At 40.1% G+C, this 20,220-nt stretch overlaps 1 protein-coding gene across 4 annotated transcripts in view; it reads right to left on the bottom strand.

Annotated features, from left to right (window-relative positions):
• The window catches only part of PLCH1 (phospholipase C eta 1), a 203,495-nt gene that overhangs the window by 167,705 nt on the left and 15,570 nt on the right, over positions 1-20,220 (bottom strand). For 2 of the 4 annotated variants that reach the window (XM_032408395.1, XM_032408398.1), the window contains exon 2: positions 4,682-4,800. In XM_032408395.1, coding sequence (XP_032264286.1) covers positions 4,682-4,760 — 79 coding nt within the window. In that variant the 5' untranslated portion in view covers positions 4,761-4,800. Of the gene's footprint in view, positions 1-4,681; positions 4,801-5,000; positions 5,019-5,415; positions 5,469-20,220 lie in introns of those variants that run through there. The other 2 variants (XM_032408396.1, XM_032408397.1) reach the window with 2 other exon arrangements.

Here is a 20,220-nt window from a genome sequence, read left to right as displayed (position 1 = left end):
GCTAAGCTCAGTAATAACACTAATATAAAATCTAGTAATGCCCCCAAACCCCTAAAGCTGCTGCTGAAATCATAACATGTTAATAAAACAGCCTCTTTAATGAGAACCATAATTCACTTCTGCGTAATTTCATTGTCCTTTCATATATACCAGGCAGGATCTGGCATTCTTCCTTCTTTTTCCAGTAAAGATGGAATTCCAGTGTAGGGGGAGTGAACTTGTCCATTCTTCTTTTTTGAATATAAAGACCTTTGTCCTGAAAGCTTGCTTATCAGTCCTAATTACGGGTCTCTCCATGGTCAGGAGAACTCAGGAGTGCTTATGGGCGCGTGCGTGCTTGTGCACACATGCGCACACAGACACACACCCCCTCTCCCTAAAGAGAAATGTAACGTTCTGCCAGTGCAAAGCTAACTACAAAGTTTACAATCTTACCTCCTCCTGATCCCCGTTTGCCCGCCTTTCCATCCTACACTCTCATTCACTACGTACCCATCCTCATGTCTGATTACACAAAGATCTCAAGCGTTACTGCTACTGGGAACTTTGGGAGCTGGCGAAACCCTCATTTTAGAAAGAAGGAAACTGAGGATCCCCAAAGGTGACAAACGCAACACAAGTTAGTAGTGAAACTAGGAACAGAACTAGTCTCCAGGATCCCATCCGAGCCTACTTTCTTTTACAAACGGTAGTCAAGTTTCTAAATTCACATCACCGAGTAGGCCTCTGGCCAAGAAAGGGAGGTCAGATGAAAGTAATTCATTAAATTAATTAACTAAATGAATCTGTTGCATTAGAGGGTTGCTTGAGGCAAAGTAAAAGTACATATAAGGCACTTTTTGAAAAGACATATTACACACTTAATAAGAGATCTATCCTTCACTTTATCCCTAGGTAGTAAGAGAGACTCATAATTCAGTTCAAAACCTTTCTACTCTAGATTTGTGATGGTCATTCAGAAACATTCAATATAACATGATAGCAACAGAAATAAATTTCAATATAAGTTGGGATGATACCATAATAACTTATAGGAAAGCAACTAATAATTCTTTCCAACATCACAATTATAATTAACAGTGCATGAAAACAAAAATTAAGTCACCTCTAAATTTATTCTATTAAGGAACTCAAATATGTGGGAAAACTTAGGTGCACAAAAAAAAATGTATATATTAATTGCAAATACACTGTTTATTGGTTTAAGAATCTGTCCCAGGTCAGAAAAAAACGCCACAATGCATACAACCAAGAGAAACAGGAGACAGTGTAGGTAATTTTCAAATAAGAGTAACTCATGCAAGTACAATCTATTAAAATAAGATTCAGAGGCACCTGCCTGGCTCTGTTAGTAGAGCATGTAACTCTCAATCTCAGGGTTATGAGTTTGAGCTCCACATTGGGTATAGAGATTGCTTAAAAATAAAATATTTAAAAAAAAAAAACAAGATTCATACAACACAAATCATCTTTGCCCAAGTTTTTTTTTCCCCCCATTTCAAACATAGCAGGTGAATAAAAGCCAAGTACAGAAAAACCTCAGCGATTGGCTTCTTCAGTAGGTACACAATCCCTTTGGATCAACAGATTCCCTAAAAATCTGGGCAAAGGACAGATGAGTGGGAAATAAGAAACAGCTTTTCATAATCCCTATCTGGGTTCCTCACATCACTGAACACAGAATTATGTCAATTCAACCAGGTCATTTTGTCAGCCAATATAGATCATTTCCTAACTTTTCCCGCTATTCCAATCCTACCATTAGGATTGTTGCAAAGACGAAAGAGAAGATAAAACACTAGACAGAAACAGACTATTAACAGTGTTTCTCTTTGGGTTGTGGGATTGTGGGTAATGAAACATACCACCTCCATACTCAGAAAATGAGGGTATGAATGAATATGTTTTATGAACTGCGAAACAGTATACAACTGTTACTTTTTACTTTTTTGTTACTTTTGTTACTTTTTGTTACGAATGTTACTTTTTTACTTTTAAAAAAAGTAATTTTTACTTTTATTGATCACTGTAGCCCATATAGTCCATTTTCATGTAGCTCTTTTCTCCTCGGACTACTGCTTAAATCTGTATGTAAAGAGTCTGACCAGCACAATTTGCACAGTGAAGTCTTCATAGTCTAAAAGTCTATTATCTTGCAGCAGAAGTGGTTTTTTTTCTGTTTGCAATAGAAGAGATTTCTCTTTTTGTTTTGATTGATTTGGTTATAGGAGAAGAGTTATCAACATAGACAGGGAGAAGCCAAGAGAGTAGGCAAAAAGCATCCAAATGCACATCCCATATTCCAGAAGCCCCTTCCAAAAGATATCCCACATTTCTGACTCAACAGGTCCTGCCCTCTTTCTTCTCTCAGGCACATTCTGAAATTCTCTACAAAGATATTATCACTAGAGCTCCCTTGGCTTAAAATATACCAAGACTTCTCACAGCTCTCCATTTAAGTTAAGTAAGTTCCTATCTTAACAGAGGTTCATTTTTGCAGAGGTAAATAAAGAGGAAGAGTAGAGGCATCATTCTTTCCCGAATTACATATCCTTAGGCAAAGAAGTCCAAAATGATATTTTACACTATCAGAAATACTTAAAGCTATTGCTTTATTATAAATGAATAAAATCATAATTCTAATTGGCTTTAATCCTTTTAATCTTGGGAATATCTGGTATCTCTAATTCATTCCCAAAAGAGTAGTTCTAACATGTAAGCAACCAATTCATATTTTAAGTATTCTACTGCCCCCTTGTGTATCTCGTGTTCAGCGAAAAGGTAGCTCACAAAATCCCATCATTTTAATTCTCAGAAATACCTCAATAGAATCTCAGGTATTAGAACCAGAGACAACCTCGAAATCATCAAGACCAGCATGCTCATTTCACAAGGAGAGAATGGAGCTCTTGAAGGATTATATCATTTGCTCCAGATCATAGCAAAGGCTAGTTAATAGCAGAGCAAATACTACTGGATGGAACTTAAGCCTCTGAGCGCTAATTTCTCTCTTGAAATGGAGATAGCAGCCTAGAATAAAAGAAATGATGGCATTTTAGAGTTAGAAAGATCAGAGTTTGAAATTTAGATCACCATTTCACCACCTCCCCGAGCCTCAGCTTCCTCTTTGTGAAACAGAATGAATAATAACAATTGCAAAGGTGTCGAAAGAAAGCAATACAAGTGTTCATCAAGCCCTCGGCATAATATAGTAATATACTAAGTGTAATACAACTATAAAAATACATAGAAAGTTGTTTTTAAATCGTTAAAGCCTTTGAGATCTCTGGACAAAGGCATTCTAAAATACTATATGAAGGCATTTAAATCTGAACTTTGTCCAAACAGGCACAAAATAAAACTTGAAAAAATACAGCTAGTTTTTCTAACTCCTGTGCTTCTTCACTTATCATATTTATTCTTTTATTACAAATAAAAAATTGTAACAGAAAATACCCCATAGCAAATGCTGTGTGTGAGAGAGAGATGAAGCAATGATCAGAACCCTTAGCTAACGTTCACAGAAAAATAAAGCAGAACTCAGGGTCACAAGGTAAGGTCACAACTCCCCTGTCTCTTTTGCTAAGGAGACATTCGCCTACATTCACCACTGTTATGCCAGAGAGCCAGTCTGGAAAGGTAGAGGCAGAAATTTTAGTTTTGACCTTGCTAATAATTAACTAGGTCAACTTGGGCTAGTCATTTCATTTCTGCTTCCCTTTCTTGACCTGTAAGTACGCCTTACCTAGAAAAGTCCTGTAGTGGGGTAGCATAATGAATGTGGGGAAAAAAAAAAAAAAAAAACATTATAACCTCTGAAGTACTTTAATAAAGTAAGGCTGAGTTTATCTTAAACTTAATTTAAAGCAGTAATAAAGCATAAGTCTGTCACCAAATTGGGGAAGAAACACTAAGCTTGGAAAATCGAAGGCAGCTTAGATTATAGGATTGTTAAACGGCACTCTGATCCCTGGGAAATTTCTCTGTCTACCCTCTACAATTCCCCCGGCTTTTGGTGGAGATTACTCCAAAAATACGGGCCACATGTAAATCTTTGACTCTTAAACAAATTTCATTCAAGGGTATCCCGATAGCAGGATTGACAGAGCTTATCCCTGACTTTATATCACAAAACACACACCCCAGCAGGGTAAAGGCAATTCATCTTAGTTTGCCAGGAAAAATGAGAAGTATTGATTCCTCTCTGATTTGTGGCTGCAGTAATCCACCCTGAGTATGACAGGTAAGTGCTGTGAATGGCTCTGTTCTGTTTTTATATGTGACCTGATAGTAGACACACAGCATGCTGGTAACAAGCACTGACTGATGACCCACATATATTAACTGAACACTTACTACGGGTCGAGCCCCCCAAAATTTCAGACATCAGAAAGGGATATTATTGGAGTTGACAGCATAAAAAAGGAAAGGCACTGATCTAAAGTGATTTGTAAGGAAGAAAGTGGTAACACCATTATGGTTATTGGGGTGGGCACATTGCTTACACCTATAGGGGATGAGACCAGTGGGGCTTCTCAGGCAAATTATCCATAAACAAGTGAACTCGAGCTCTTGGATCAACCCGACGATGACACCATATTTGCATCCAAAGTGCTAGAATAAAAGTGCTGTCAGAAACAAAATAAAAGCTCCAGCCCCACAAATACAAAAGGCAGCTCACCATGAAACACACTGTTGTCCACCAGAAAATGCCTGCGGTACTGCACACAGTTTCTTTTCTCCAAGTTCCAGTAGCTCATTGTCAGAAGATTTCTGGCACAGCATCAAAACCAAATTGCTCTGTCGAGGGAAACAGAATGAGACAAAAATGAAGAAAATGGCAGCCACACGCTCGCCCTGGTAACATAATGCCTCGGTTACCCAGCTCCGTGAGGCAACTCAGGCGGCATACAACTTCTCCATACAGGGAACTGGAATCCCCTAAGTCCTAAGAAATTTCCCGCAAGTCTTCCCAGAGGGTAGAATATCCTTTAACGCACCAAAACAGTAGCTTTTTCAAACAGCACCTTTCGGGACTCAGTTATTGCCGTCTAAAGGCGGAATAAATCTACCATCAGAGAATAAGTGGCCAGGACCCAAACCAGCCAAAGCCGATAACTTCTCAGGAAATTTCATCTATAGGAGGGGAGGTGACCATCATTCCCAGTTCCTGAATTTTGGCCCAGTACCCCTCTGGTAGACTATGCAATCAATCCACAGAAATCTAAGAAGTTTTAACAGTGTCCATGTAGCCATGGATAAGCCAAACACAGTAACAAAGCTTGTCTCCCTCTTTTGGATTCACTGGTGGTCCATTCAGGACCATTAAGGCCTGGATCAGCCCACACTGCACTTATTGGTGTAAGTAGAACTGGGCACATGTCTCAAGCTGGGTGAATAAGAAGCAGTGCCTACCCCTCCATCAGGCTTGTCCCTCCATAGAGAAACACAATGCTAACCAGAGCAAGGGCTTCAAAAGCAGAGATCTGAGCTGATGAATTAAACTCCTCCAAAAGCTGATGTGCAAAACCCTGAACAAGGCCCCCATTGTTCACAGGATTTGGCTAAAGCAACTTTTCAGAATTCCAGCTTCTTTTCTTGTCACAGAGTAAGGCCAGGCAACACCAAGCGGGGCTGGCAAGAAGGAAAACCCACAGGTGGGAAACGATTTGTTATCTGTCCTATTAGAACAATCTAGAGTTTTGTAAAGATACTCCAGGATGAAGTCAGACACTTGGTGAAAAAAATAATCAGAGCTTTGTCTATTCATCAATGGAATAATTGGTGAAGGCTCCCAAAGCTTTTGCCAGAGCTTCTCCTTGGCTCAAAGGCTCCTTCTTAACCCTCTCTAGCAACAATCTTACCTGACTCCAACCTATCCTACCTTTTTTCTGGCTTTGTGCCTCAACTCCCACTTCTCCTTGCCTCATTCCCACCTAGCGAAGTCTGGCTGTCACTCCTACTTCCTCAGGCTAAAGATGGGGCACCTGGGTGGCTCAGTCAGTTAAGCGTCTGCTTTTGGCTCCGGTCACAATCCCAGGGTCCTGGGATCGAGCCCCACGTCAGGCTCCCTACTAGGCAAAGAACCTGCTTCTCCCTCTCCCTCTGCTTCTCCCCCTGGTTGTGTGTGCTCTCTCTCTCTCTGTCAAATAAATAAAATCTTTAAAAAGAATGAGTCCCATAAATCTAAGTTAAAATCACCTATGGATCCAAATGTAAAAGATGACAGCAAACAGCTGATTATTGGAGACAATATCCCCTCCCACCCAATACTGAATACTACAAAGAGCTCTCCTTTAAAAAAGCATTTTTAGTTATATATATAATGTAGTTATATATGTTCATTAATTTTTTTTAAAGTCAACACTAAAATTCATCAAAAATCCTTAAAAATTTAAAGACCCTTCTTCCTTCATTCCATGCCCCTCTCTTGGAATGACCTCTTTTGTTTGGTGTGTATCATTCCAGTTCTTTTTCTATGCATTTACATATGTATGTATGTATGTATGTATGTATATATATGTGTGTATGTATAAAATACATATACATACATGCAATTTTAAAGACATCTTTATATTTTTTTAAATATTTATTTGAGAGAGAGTGTGTGTGTGCACATGCACAAGCGGGGGCTGGGGCAGAGGGAGAGGGAGAGAGAGAATCCTCAAGCAGACTCCCCACTGAGCGCAGAGCCTGATGCAGGTCTCGATCCCAGGACACTGAGATCATGACCTGAGCTGAAATCAAAGAGTCAGATGCTCAACTGACTGAGCCACCCAGGCTCAGTTTGGGGTCCTCACCCCAAAGACATCTGTATTTTTAATAACACCTTTCTGCAAGAATTGGAAATAATTTCAGTGTGATCAATAGTACCTATTTTCTACCAAAGTGTATTGATTATTCATATTTTTTAAAGACTTTATTTATTTGAGGGAGAGAGAGAGAAAATGAGCAAGAGCTGGGGGGAGGGACAGAGGCAGAGGGAGAAGCAGACTCCCTGATGAGCAGGGAGCCCAACGCGGGACGCAACCCTAGGACCCCAGGATCACGACCTGAGCCAAAGGCAGACGCTCAACCAAATGAGCCACCCAGTGCCCTGATTATTCATATTAGAAATATTTTGAGTTGCATGGAATTAAAGAGAACCCTGTCTGTATTTATGGTCATTTTTCCTTACTCACTTGATCTTATGGTTTCCTGTGTCATTCTTTCTTTTGCACTCTGTTCATTCTCAATCCAGGAAAGGTTAGTGGAATGAGAAGATGAAAGAATAATGTGCATTTGTATATAGTTAGCAAAACACATGAACATACCTGACTCTCACTTGGCTTCATCTTAACCAGATGGAAGAAGGAAAGAAGAGGATATTAATATAAGTGATTCACCCATGCTGCTAGGAAAGGGTAGCAATGGGACTTGAAATCATATCTTCGGATTCCAAACCCAAGATTCTAGCCATGACAGGCTAGAAGGAACTAGACTGTTATACAATATGGTGGGGTTTTATTCTTTTTTTAAGATTTATTTATTTGAGAGAGAGAAAGAGAGGAGAGAGAGTGCACGCAGGTGAGTGTTGGGGGAGGAACAGGGGGAGAGGAAGAGAGAGAATCTCCAGCAGACTCCCCACTGAGCACAGAGCCTGCTTCGGGGCTCGATCCCATGACCCTGAGATCATGACCTGAACCGAAATCAGAGTGGGACTCTTAACCGACTGAGCCGCCCAAGTGCCCTAATATGGTAGTTTTTAAATATGTCCTATAAGTTCTTGTACATTCCTCCCTCCCTTCAAATGGTGGAATCTAATTCCCCTTCTTTTGAATATAGGTTGGACTCAGTGACTCATTTTTAACAAAATCAGTTGTAATTGATGCTATGAGTCTTCCAAAACTAGACCATAAAAAGGATACACCTTCTGCCTGGCTCCCTAGCTCTCTCAGGATGCTCACCCTGAGAACCCAGCTACCACCATGTAAGAAAGCCCAGATATGAGTGTTCCAAATGATAGCACCAGCTAGGCCCTCAGCCAAGAGCCAACATCAACCATAGACATGTGAGTGGATGAATCTATAAACCATTCTAACTCCAGTCTTCAAATCCTCTAGATGAAGCTCCACATACAGAGGGGCAGAGACAAGCCAGCCCCTCTGTACCCCAGCTATACTTCTGACACACAGAAATAATGAAAGATAATAATTATTGTTGCCTTAGACACTAAGACTACACAGCAATAGATAATGAATATAGGTAACATCCTTGCACACATTCAGTGAGGACTAAGACCTTCAACTCTTTGAAGACAGAAAACAAACTGACACAGATGTATGTAATACTGAGATACTTGAGCACTGGTCTTCTATGGACCCACCTTTCCAACTTCCAGATATTGTTGCTCACACTATAATCATTGCCCTTTTCTTTAAGGACTGGTTAAAATGCCATGGCCTTCCTGGGGCACCTGGCTCGTTCAGTCAGTAGACCATGCAACTCTTGATCTCAGGGGCATGAATTCAAGACCCACGTTGGATGTAAAGATTACTTAAAAAAATAAAATCTTAACAAACAAACAAACAAAAAAAGCTACTGCCTTCCTGAAATGCCCCCAGGATCTCTCCCTCCAATTTACCTAAAACTCTCATGCACTGAACTACCGTAATCCTACATACCAATTATTGAGTATCTACGACGTATCAGGAACTATAAGGCTTTACATCATGGGGTCTCAACCTTGACTACACATTAAAATCAATCACTTGGGAAGCCATAGAATCCAGGCTCCCAGGCCACACCCCAGACCAATTACATCAGAATCTCTGGGGGTGGGACTTGGGCATCAGTGGGTTTTAAAGCTCCACAGGGTGATTTCTAAATACAACCAAAGCCGAAAACCATTCTTCATGTCTATTATCTCTACTTCTTGAAGTGCACTCTCTCTCCTCTCTTTCTCTCTCTCAAATAAATAAATCTTAAAGTGGGTGTTTTTAAGAGGAGGCACAGAGAATGTAAACAACTGAGCTAGAGTACAAAGGTATAAATAATTGAACCCTATGACTTCCAGGCTGTTTGCCTCCTTTTTTTTTTTTCCTTTTAAAGATTTTATTTATTTATTTGACAGAGAGAGAGACAGCGAGAGAGGGAACACAAGCAGGGGGAGTGGGAGAGGAGAAGCGGGCTTCCCGCCGAGCAGGGAGCCTGATGCAGGGCTCGATCCCAGGACCCTGGGATCACGACCTGAGCCGAAGGCAGACGCTTAACGACTGAGCCACCCAGGCGCCCCCAGACTGTTTGCCTCCTTATGTTGCTTAATTGCTCGCAGGTCTTACCTCTCCTGGCATCTGCTTGCTGCTGAAGGGTAGGGGAAGGCTGTAAGCTGCCTCTGAGTGCCAGACCTAGGCCATGCACACACTGCAGGCCCTTAGTAAACATCAGTGACGCCTTCCTTATATGCCCCATTTCCTGGATTCCTGCCTGGTGGAAACTGAAGGAAGAAAGGGCTCTCTCTGGTCTCTAGAATCAGAGCAAATGATTTCAAAATTTAGAGATGATGGAGGTGGAGATTAATAGAATTACTAGGCCTGGGGCAGAGAAAGAGAGAGTTGTACAATAAACCTGATCTTGGCTTCCACCAGATTTAGATAATCCAAGGACCCAGTCCTCACTAAGGGGAGGTAACTGAAAGGAACCCTAGAAATTGACTAAGCTAAACCTCTCATGGTAAAGCCAGAAAAAAATCTGAGGCCCAAAAAGGATGCATAACTTGCAAGAGAGCATAGCTGTTAAGATAAAGCTGGCAGGAAACCCAGCCTCAGGAGTCTCAAAGCAGGGATTCTTTGAGTGTTTCATGGTCCCATTTGTGTGAACACAATACGTGAAAATATCTACTAAAATATACTTTCATTGATTTTTTTAAAAATACCAATTTAGATTACATTACAGATGTGTTTCCATTGCACCATGTACTCAGTTTGAAATTGTTTGGTTAATATTCAAGCAAAAGCAGGGGCTCCTGAGTGGCTCAGCCGTTAAGCGTCTGCCTTCGGCTCAGGTCATGATCCCAGAGTCCTGGGATCGAGCCCTCCATCGGGCTCCCTGCTCCGCGAGAAGCCTGCTTCTCCCTCTCCCACTTCCCCTGCTTGTGTTCCCTTTCTTGCTGTGTCTCTCTCTGTCAAATAAATAAATAAAATCTTTAAAAAAAAAAAATATTCAAGCAAAAGCAGAGATGTTTAAAAATTGATTCAACTTTCCTTTGGGACTTACAAAATGCTCACTCCACCTCCTAAGAGGTCTATGGAATATACATGGTACATTTAGAACTCTTTATAAAACATGTAGATACCCAATCCTTGCAATGACTCACAAAATTAATAACTTACTGTGACTAAGAAACATTATATAGGGAAGTAACTGTGCTATTAAAACTAACTTCAGATTCTGCTTCCAGAACAAGATTAATAAGAATTTTCTTTTTTTAGTGGATGGTAAAGTTACAGGAAATGCTATATAAATGCATTTACCTTTAACAATTTATTTTTATCCATTTTTAGAGTTTGAAACACACAGAAAAACTCAAAAAACATACATTGTGATATTACTTGCCACCCAGAGACAACTGCCATGGACACTGTATTACTCAATGCTCATCATGATGAGTGTACTCTTAATCCGCATCACCTATTTCCCCCATGCCCCCCCACCTCCCCTCTGGTAACCCCATTTGTTCTCTATAGTTAAGAGTCTGGTTTTTTGTATCTTTTATTCTCTGTTTCTTAAATTCCACATGTGAGTGAAATCATATAGTATTTGTCTTTCTCTGACTGGCTTATATCGCTTAGCATTACACTCTCTAGATCCATCTATGTTGTTGCTTTTTTTTTTTTTTCTCTCCCTTAAATAGAGGGATTTGTCTACTATATGCTGACTGCTACCTCCACCTCTTTACCTACTGCAACTGCTACCACCACAGCCCATTCTCCTTTGGCACCCCTCTTCCGTAAGAACTGCCACTCCCAATCTCATTCCTCCCATTCTCTCTTAATAATGTATTATTTGCAAATCACTTTATGGTTTATACAATATTTCCATTTATATCTTGCCTTTTTAAAAAACTGACACTTATTGGGGCACCTGGGTGGCTCAGTTGGTTAATCTTCCAACTCTTGGTTTCAGCTTGGGTCATGATCTCAGGGTCCTGGAATGGAGCCCCTTGGTGGGCTCCCTGCTCAGTGTAGAGTCCACTCGACATTCTCTCTACCTCTCCCTCCCCCTCCCCCGCTAGTGCATGCGCACACTCTCTCTCTCTCTCTCTCTCTGAGATAAATATTTAAATAATAAAAAGAAAAGAAAAAACTGACACTTACAATAGCCCTAGGAGTCATTGATTATTACGCCTGAGTTCAAAGAGGTTAATAGGCAACAACAGGTTGTAAACCCATGTCTTCTGACTCCAAATCCACTGTCCCAGTCCAAGGCTATACTCTGTCCTGTAGTGTTCCTCCTGACTCTCTGCTTCCCCATGGAAGGAGCCTAGAGCCGTGTTACTCGTGATAGGCAGGAAGATTTATTCTTCCCACCCCAACCCTTCAATCCAACTCCACTAGGGGCCAATCAATGAAGGAGAGGAGGCAGGAGGAGAGGCTTAAATGAAATATTACTTCAAAAACCTGCATACCCTGTTCCTCCAGCCAGGAGACTTTGAAGTAGACAGATTGCAAGGGATCAGAGTAAAGTGTCAGTCCTCTGGTTATCAAATGATGGGAGGTTTCTTAGCAATGAAATTTGAGTTGGAGCTACTTGGACCAAGTTCAGAAACACCAAGGCCAAGTTTACTGGCCAGCCAGCATTGTGAAAACTGTCTGAGAGACCTGTGTATTCTCTGAATTGCTAACAACAGGGAAGAAGGCGATAGCCAGAAATTACAACATAATGCATAAACTCACCCTGCTGTTGGAAAAGGAGTAACTAGTTCATAGGATGTAGTAAGGCATGAAAGGGCACTGGGAAAATGCCTGACTGGAAGTTAAGAGGCTAGAGGTGCAAACCAGCCCTACCTCTAACTAAACTGTCAGGTCAATCTCTTCACTCCCCTGTACTTCAGCGGCCTCATCTGTGTAACAAAAAAGGGGTGGTGGTGAATGAGATGCTCTCTCAGGGCTTCCAACCTTTAATATTCCACACTCTATTCATAAGGATTATGGGCCACCCCTCCCTAATATCCCAATCCCTTCATCTTTAATTATGAATTAAAATAGCCCTGAGAAAGCACAGCTAATTCCCATTAGCAGTATAGCATTTAACTTATATGAAGAAGTACTGATTTCCTTTTCTTGAAGCCTCGCTGGGAGATAAAAGACATAATTAATAGGCTCTGACAGTAATGTTCATAAAATAATAAGTGCTTAGAAACAGGAGGGCAGAGGGGCACTTCAGTGGCTCAGTTGGTTAAGTGTCCAACTCAGGATTTCGGTTCGGGTCACGATCTCAGGATTGTGAGATCAAGCCCCGTGTGGGACTCCGCGCTCAGCGGGGAGTCTGCTTGAGATCCTCTCTCTCCCTCTGCCCCTTCCCCCTCTAAAATAAGTAAATAAACCTTAAAAAACAAAAACAAAACAAAACAAAAAAACAGGAAGGCATGGGGGAGAAGTTTCCAAAACTGCGTCCTGCACCTCATGGCTTTTAACAACGCATTTGGGAATTTCTGTACCCAGGTATCCCTAGAAGTTGAGAATTCAAACCAAATCCAGTTAAAAGCTAAGATTTCAAAGAAAGCTGCTCCCTTTGCATTTGTCCACTAATTTTAAGCGACGATAATTACATAGTGCAAGGATGGGGTATGAAGGGCCACAGCTCCTCTTCCTTTGGACCAGACCCAAACTGCCAGCTTTTCAAAGCAGTTCAGAACCCTGCCTGGGTGAGGCGTGGAGGGCCCTGGTCAGAGGGGCCCCACTCCACTTCTCAGCTGGCAGGTCTCTGTCCTGTATCCATCCCCCCACCCCTTGTCACAAGCTCCCTCCCCTCTTCCCACAGGTTTCCAAGCACTGCCAAACTGGTTGTTAAAGGGCTCTACAAACAGCCTAATTCCATAGCTAGCCCCCTCCCGGCTATGTACACAAAGGGAGAGAAATAAAAGGGTACTTTGTTCATTTTTTTTTAAGGCTCACAGGGGACACCACTAAACCCTAAGTTCATGGTGTGTTTTATTTCTTTACAGCAATCAGGAGCTGAATATGCTCTGAGCTACTTGAACAATGAGATACAGTCCACCCTCCAAAGACACATGGATGCTTCATTTGAAAAGACTGGCTTAAAATATAATGTGTATCCAGCACTCGACAGAGTCCCTACCTTTTGGTTCAGCAACTGGTGTTCTGGAAATACATCAGAAAAAAAAATGATTAAAGATACAGACCAAAATGTATACATGGAAATGTTCACCGCATCTTTTTTTATGACACACAAAAAAATCAGAACTCTAAATAACCAACTATTGGGTTAGCGTTGACAGTCGTGTAGATAGTAACAACTGTGTTTGCAAAGGCTTTGTAAATCAGTGTAGAAAAACGCTCATGATATAACACTATATGAAAAAAACCAGCATGAAAAACAATATTGCATAGAATAATGGATCCTGGGGTGCCTGGATGGCTCACTCGGGCCTCCAACTCTTGATTTTGGCTCAGGTCATGATCTCAGGGTCATGGGATCGAGCCCCGAGTTGGGCTCTGTGCTCAGAGCCAAGTCTGCTTGTCCCTCGCCCCACACACCCCCAAATAAATAAATAAAACCTAAAAAAAAAAAAATACTTCAACGTTTCACCATTAACAGTGATGTTTGTTGTAGATTATTTGTAAATATTCTTTATCATATTAAGAAAGTTCCCTTCTATTTCAATTTCTTGAACAATTTTTTTACATGACATTAAACATTTTAACACACTTTCTCTGTATGTGATATGATCTTTCAGCATTAATCTGTTAATGTGGTAAATTTTCTAATGTTAAACCAGCCCTGCGATTCCAGGATGAATCCAATTTGTTCAAAATGTATTATATTTTTAATACATTGATGATTTAACTTGCTCATGTTTTATGATTTTTACATGTATATTCCTAACGTTGGCCTACAATTTCCATTTCTCTTATTGTTCTTGACACTTTTTGTATTGAACTTATTACAGTTTTATAACACGCATTTCTATTCCCCAGAAGGATTTATGCAAGTTTGAAATTATCTTTTTCTTGAATGTTTGGTAGAACTCGCCCATAAACTCATCTCAGGCTAGACCTCCCTTTCAGAGAAATATTTGGCTACCGGTTTTTGTTTTGTTTTGTTTTGTTTTTTTAAAGATTTTATTTATTTGAAAGAGAGAGAATGAGAGAGAGAGCACATGAGAAGGGGGAGGGTCAGAGGACGAAGCAGACCCCCCGCTGAGCAGGGAGCCCGATATGGGACGATATGGGACTCGATCCCGGGACTCCAGGATCATGACCTGAGCCGAAGGCAGTCGCTTAACCAACTGAGCCACCCAGGCACCCCTGGCTACCAGTTTATTTTATTTAAAAATTCTAGGATTATTTAGCCTGTCTATTTTTTCAAATTCAGTTTTGGTAAGTTATATTTGTCTAGTAATTTATTAATTTCCTCTAAGCTTTCAAATGTTTTAGCATGTTAGTTCATAATACTGTCTTTTTAGTATCTACAACATCTGCTTTTCCATTTGTGAGATTGTTTATTTATACTGTTCTCTTCTTCTATTTAAGTCAATCTTACCATATGTTTATCAACATTACTAGCTTTTACAAAAGCCAAAATTTGTCATTACTGATCCTCTCTAACATGAAATTATTACTACTATTCTTTTCTATTTTCTTTGAATCTATTTTTGCACCTTTTTTGAATTCTCTAACTTCAACATTTAGCTAATTTTCAGGGGTTTTTTTTCTAATATAAGCATTTATACATTCATTAGCTGCTTTCCCAGCCCCGAATTTTGACCCTTAGTATTTTTCTCATCTTCCAGTTAAAAATACTTTGATTTCCATTATGATTTCTTCTTTGAAGCAAAGGTCTTTTGAAGCATTCTATGATTACTCATAGTTATATTTTTATCAGTTTCTAGCTTAATTGCATTGTAGTCACAGATCTGGTCTGTATGATACCAATTATTTAATAATTGTTAAGACTTCGGGGTGCCTGGGTGGCTCAGTCGTTAAGCTTCTGCCTTTGGCTCAGGTCATGATCCCAGGGTCCTTGGATCGAGCCCCGCATCGGGCTCTCTGCTCATCGAGGAGCCTGCTTCCCCCTCTCCCTCTGCCTGCCGCTCCCCCTGCTTGTGCTCTCTCTCTCTGTCAAATAAATAAATAAAACCTTTTAAAAATAAATAAATAAATAATTGTTAAGCTTGCCTGGTAACAAAGTTTGAAGCCACTTTCTATAAATGTTCTATGTGTGTTTGAAAAAAATGCATATTATGCAGTTTTGAGATATAGTGATTTTCATGTCTATCAGCTCATTTCAATTTTCCCCATTAGCTAGAAAGTTGTTCAGTCATTTTTAGTGGTTGCTTCAGAAATTTTAACATGCATACTTCACTAATCAAAATCTAAATTGAACCAGTATCTTTAACTTCCTCCCAAACTATGCAGGAACTTTATAAGATATTAACTCCTTTTGGGGTGCCTGGGTGGCTCAGTCGTTAGGTGTCTGCCTTCGGCTCAGGTCATGATCCAAGGGTCCTGGGATCAAGCCCCGAGTCGGGCTCCCTGATCGGTGGGAAGCCTGCTTCTCCCTCTCCCCCTGCTTGTGTTCCCTCCCTGGCTGTGTCTCTCTCTCTGTCAAATAAATGAATAAAATCTTTAAAAAAAAAAAAAAAGATATTAACTCCTTTTACTTCTCCAACTTACGTCATTTATTTTATCTAGTTCCCACTGAAGACACTATTATTTTATCCAGTCAGTATGTGATTTAACTTACAAATTTTTCCCTTTCTTTGCTCTTCATTACTTTTTGTTTCTGAGACCATCCATCTGGGAATAATGTTCCTCTGCCTAAAGTATACCCTTTTAGTAACAATCTGCTAGAACAAACTCTAGGTTTTTGTGAAGTCTGCAAAGACTCTGCTCTCATTTTTTAAAGATATTTTTAATGGAAATAAAATTCTAAACTGACAGTTAATTCCTGTCAGTACAAGATAATATTTTATTCTCTTCTATCTTCTATTGCTGCATTATCAGGATAATTTATCATGTCTTTTTTTTTTTTTAAAGATTTTATTTATTTATTTGAGAGAGAGCATAAGGAGGGGGAGCAGCAGAGGGAGAGGGAGAAGCAGGCTTTCCGCTGAGCAGGGAGCCTGATGCGGGGCTTGATCCCAGGACCCTGAGATCATCACCTGAGCTGAAGGCAGACGCTTAACTGACTAAGCCACGCAGGTGCCCCTTATAATGTCTTTAAAGATAAACTGCCTCTCCTTTCTGACCTTGCTTAACTTGTATGTTCTACAATTTAATTATATCTTATCTATGTGTGGAAGTCTTTTTACTCATGATTAGGATTCATGTGACTTCATGAATTACGGGCAGTGATGTGTTTTCTTGGTCCTTGAAAATTCTCAGGCATTAAATGTTGCCTCCTCTCATTTTCTCTCTTCTCTTTCTGAAACTATAAACTTGTGGTGTGGGACCTGAATTCTCCAACTTCCACACTGTTAACCTTTCTTTGGGGTTTTTCATCACTTTGCCTTTCTGTGTTGCCGTTGGAAATTTTCTTTAGATGGATCATTCAGTTAACTATTTCCCTATTCGGCTTGGATTAGTCTATTGTTAAATCCATTCACTGAGTTCTGATTTTCAATTATTCTATCTTTATTTTTTCAAGCTCTGTATGGTTGTTTTTCAAATAGGTTGGTTCATCTTTACAGTTTCTTATTTTTCACCTCACATCTTGTTTTTAGTCATTTTTTTTTACTATGAAATGCTTATTTTTGTTCAAATTGTATTGACGGGGATTCTCTGAAGTCTAGGACAAAAATAGATTCCTCCAAAAGAAAGGTGGAAATTGACTTTTGCACAGTATCAGGGACACTTGCGATGTAGGCTTTTTTTTTTTTTTTAAGTAGGCTCCATGCCCAACATGGGGCTTGAACTCACAACCCTGAGATTAAGAGTCCCATATTCTATCGACTGAGCCAGCCAGTCACCCTATAGGAACTCCTTTAAATCAAATTTTCATCTTGAGGTTTTTCTGACCACCTAGTTATTGTAATTCTACATACACTTCTGTATTAGAGCTGGTCTAGGTTCACAAATTCTCAGGACCAAATATCAAGCATTTATTCAGAACCAGAGTTTTTGATAGGTGATTTTTCTTACAGTCTTAAACAGTTTGAAAGAGAGAGGAGTTTTTTGTTTTTCACTCTAATTCACCCAAGTCCCAGGTTTATAACCAAAGGGTCCCACTCAGATGTCTTACCTAGTCTCTTATCCCTTGTGTCCTCAAGACCATGAGAAAGAAGTACAAGTTAAACTGGTTTGGCAAATGCCCTCAAGGAAAAAGCCAGCTTCTTTGCAATAGATCCCTCCTCACTTAGCTTTTGACCTAAATATTCATTACTTTCATACTGGTTCATTGCATTTAACATTCTATTGTACACAGCATCTTTAAATTATTTCAGCCAGAGTGTTGGTAAACTATATTGCTAGAAACAGAACTCAACCTTGGGAATTCACATTTAAAGCCACAGAGCCGTGGAGTTCGACAGCCAAATCAGGACTTGATCTAGCCCAAAAATGTATTAATTCGGTGCCTGTCACTTTGTAATAACTGCTGATATTTTAACACTTCCTATGTGCCAGATATTGTGGTAAATATTTTGTATTATTTTATTTAATCCTTACAATGATCCTAAGGGCTCATTTTTCAGAAGCACAGAGATGTTAAGTAATTACTTAAGATCCACAGCTATCAAGTGACAACACTGGGATTTAAATTCAAAAAATCTAACTTCAAAAATCGCACTTTTTTTCCCCAAAGATTGCACTCTTAAGATCCACGTAATTTTGCTTCTCAATAAATAACGTAAGAGAGGGAAAGACAGAAAGATCAAAAGAGATGGCACACGCTACTAGGTTGGACAGAGTCACTAATGAAATCCAGGCTTTCCTATTTTCTTTCTTTTTTTTTTTTTTTAAGATTTTATTTATTTATTTGACAGAGAGAGACACAGCGACAGAGGGAACACAAGCAGGGGGAGAGGGAGAGGGAGAAGCAGGGGGAGAGGGAGAAGCAGGCTTCCCGCAGAGCAGGGAGCACGATGAGGGGCTCGATCCCAGGACCTTGAGATCATTACCTGAGCTGAAGGCAGTCGCTTAACTGACTGAGCCACCCAGGTGCCCCAGATGTTTTGTTTTGTTTTGTTTACAGTTCTAATTTCATCTACTATGTGTAGGTCTAACATCTAAAAAGGCTTGATTCATACTAATAGTCTCTAAACCAGAAATTTCCAAACTTTTTAAATATTAAAAATGTACTTCAGAATAGCTCTGCCCCCAATTCCTTCATATATAAGGATGCCCAAAATTCTCAGAAAAGGCATCCCCAAAGAGGGGCAGATCTCCCAGTTTTCCTGAGTTCATCTTACCCTCTTCTACTTCCGCACCCAACAATGAAAGAAGGAAGCTTACTTATCACAGGGAATGTGTTGGATTCTCATATTTGCCTGCTTTCCCTACCCCTTCCACCCAGCAATGATTGCACCTCCAGTAAGAGATCTACTTTCAACTGGTCAATTAAACTTTCAGTCAACATTCCTTCTCCTTCCCAATTAGACAGCAGGGCAAGCAGCAAAATGCATCCCCTTTTTTGCCCAAAACTAGGAGTCCAGGAGCCTTTAAGGTGCAGAAGGCTATAAACTGCCCCCAATCAATTTATGAATCAAATAACCCACAAGTATGCTCTGGACCCTACAATGGGCACTATAGATACTGAGGGGATGGAGGGATGCCTAAACATAGTACCAGCCATCAAGAAACTAACAATCCAGTGGAGCCTGGCTGACTTAGTTGGTAGAGCATGCAACTCTTGATCTTGGGGGTCATGAGTTCGAGCCCCACGTTGACAGTAGAGATTACTTAAAAAAATAAAATTAAAAATTAATTAAAAAAAAAAAACTAACAGTCCAGATGGGAAAACAGGACATACATAGAAACAAAAATGACTGATAGAAAACCTACACAGAAAAGGGCAGGATATATGAAAGATGGCAAATGAAGCATACTGTAGGAGTTGAAAAAAAGAAGCCAAGGCAGTCAGGAAAGAGTGCCTGGAGTGGAAGGTTAGAGCCCGATCTCATAGGATCAGTTGGTTTAAAAGAGGGAAGAGGAGGGGCGAGTGGCTGGTTCAGTTGGTAGAGTATGTGACTCCTGATTTGGGGGTCTTGAGTCCAAGCCCCACCCTGGACGTAGAGCATACTTAAGAAATAATTAAGAAAATAATAAGGAACACCTGGGTGGCTCAGTCAGCTAAGCGTCTGCCTTCAGCTCAGGTCATAACCTCAGCATCCTGGGATGGAGTCCTGCATCGGGGCTCCCTGCTCAGTGGAGAGCCTGCTTCTCCCTCTGCCTGCCACTCCCCCTGCTTATGCTCACGCACTCTCTATCTCTCTCTCTGACAAATAAATAAAATATAATCTTAAAAAAATAATAATAATAATAAAAGAGGGAAGAAGGTAAGGGAGGGTTAGGTGGAAAGGACATCTTAGTAGAAAGGAATGGTAGATGCCCAAAATACTGCTCAGTTATCAAGGTAAAAATTACTAACATACATTATTAGTATGCTGTTTAAATGCAATGTGATATAACAAAGAACATATAAGGAAACTGGTAAAAATAACATTTCACCAAGGATGTTTTAAACATAAATTATTCAGAATGCAAGCCCTGAGAAAGACCTCTCTCTAAAGAAGGAAAATGGCAATACTAAGACATTTTTATAAAGATTTTAGCCTAAGATAATAGTAATAAAGTTAAAGTTTCGTTTCTCTAAAGCCAGCAGAGATGTTGTTAACCCTCTAACTGATTAACAGAAAGCTCCTGCTATATGCAGATATAAGAATTTCAGAAATTTTTTTTTTAAAGATTTTATTTAGGGGCGCCTGGGTGGCTCAGTTGGTTAAGCGACTGCCTTCGGCTCAGGTCATGATCCTGGAGTCCCTGGATCGAGTCCCGCATC

Source organism: Phoca vitulina, unplaced genomic scaffold (genome assembly GCF_004348235.1).
Source record: "Phoca vitulina isolate PV1807 unplaced genomic scaffold, GSC_HSeal_1.0 scaffold10, whole genome shotgun sequence".
NCBI lineage: Eukaryota > Metazoa > Chordata > Mammalia > Carnivora > Phocidae > Phoca > Phoca vitulina.
This window is presented reverse-complemented; position numbering and strand designations above follow the sequence as displayed.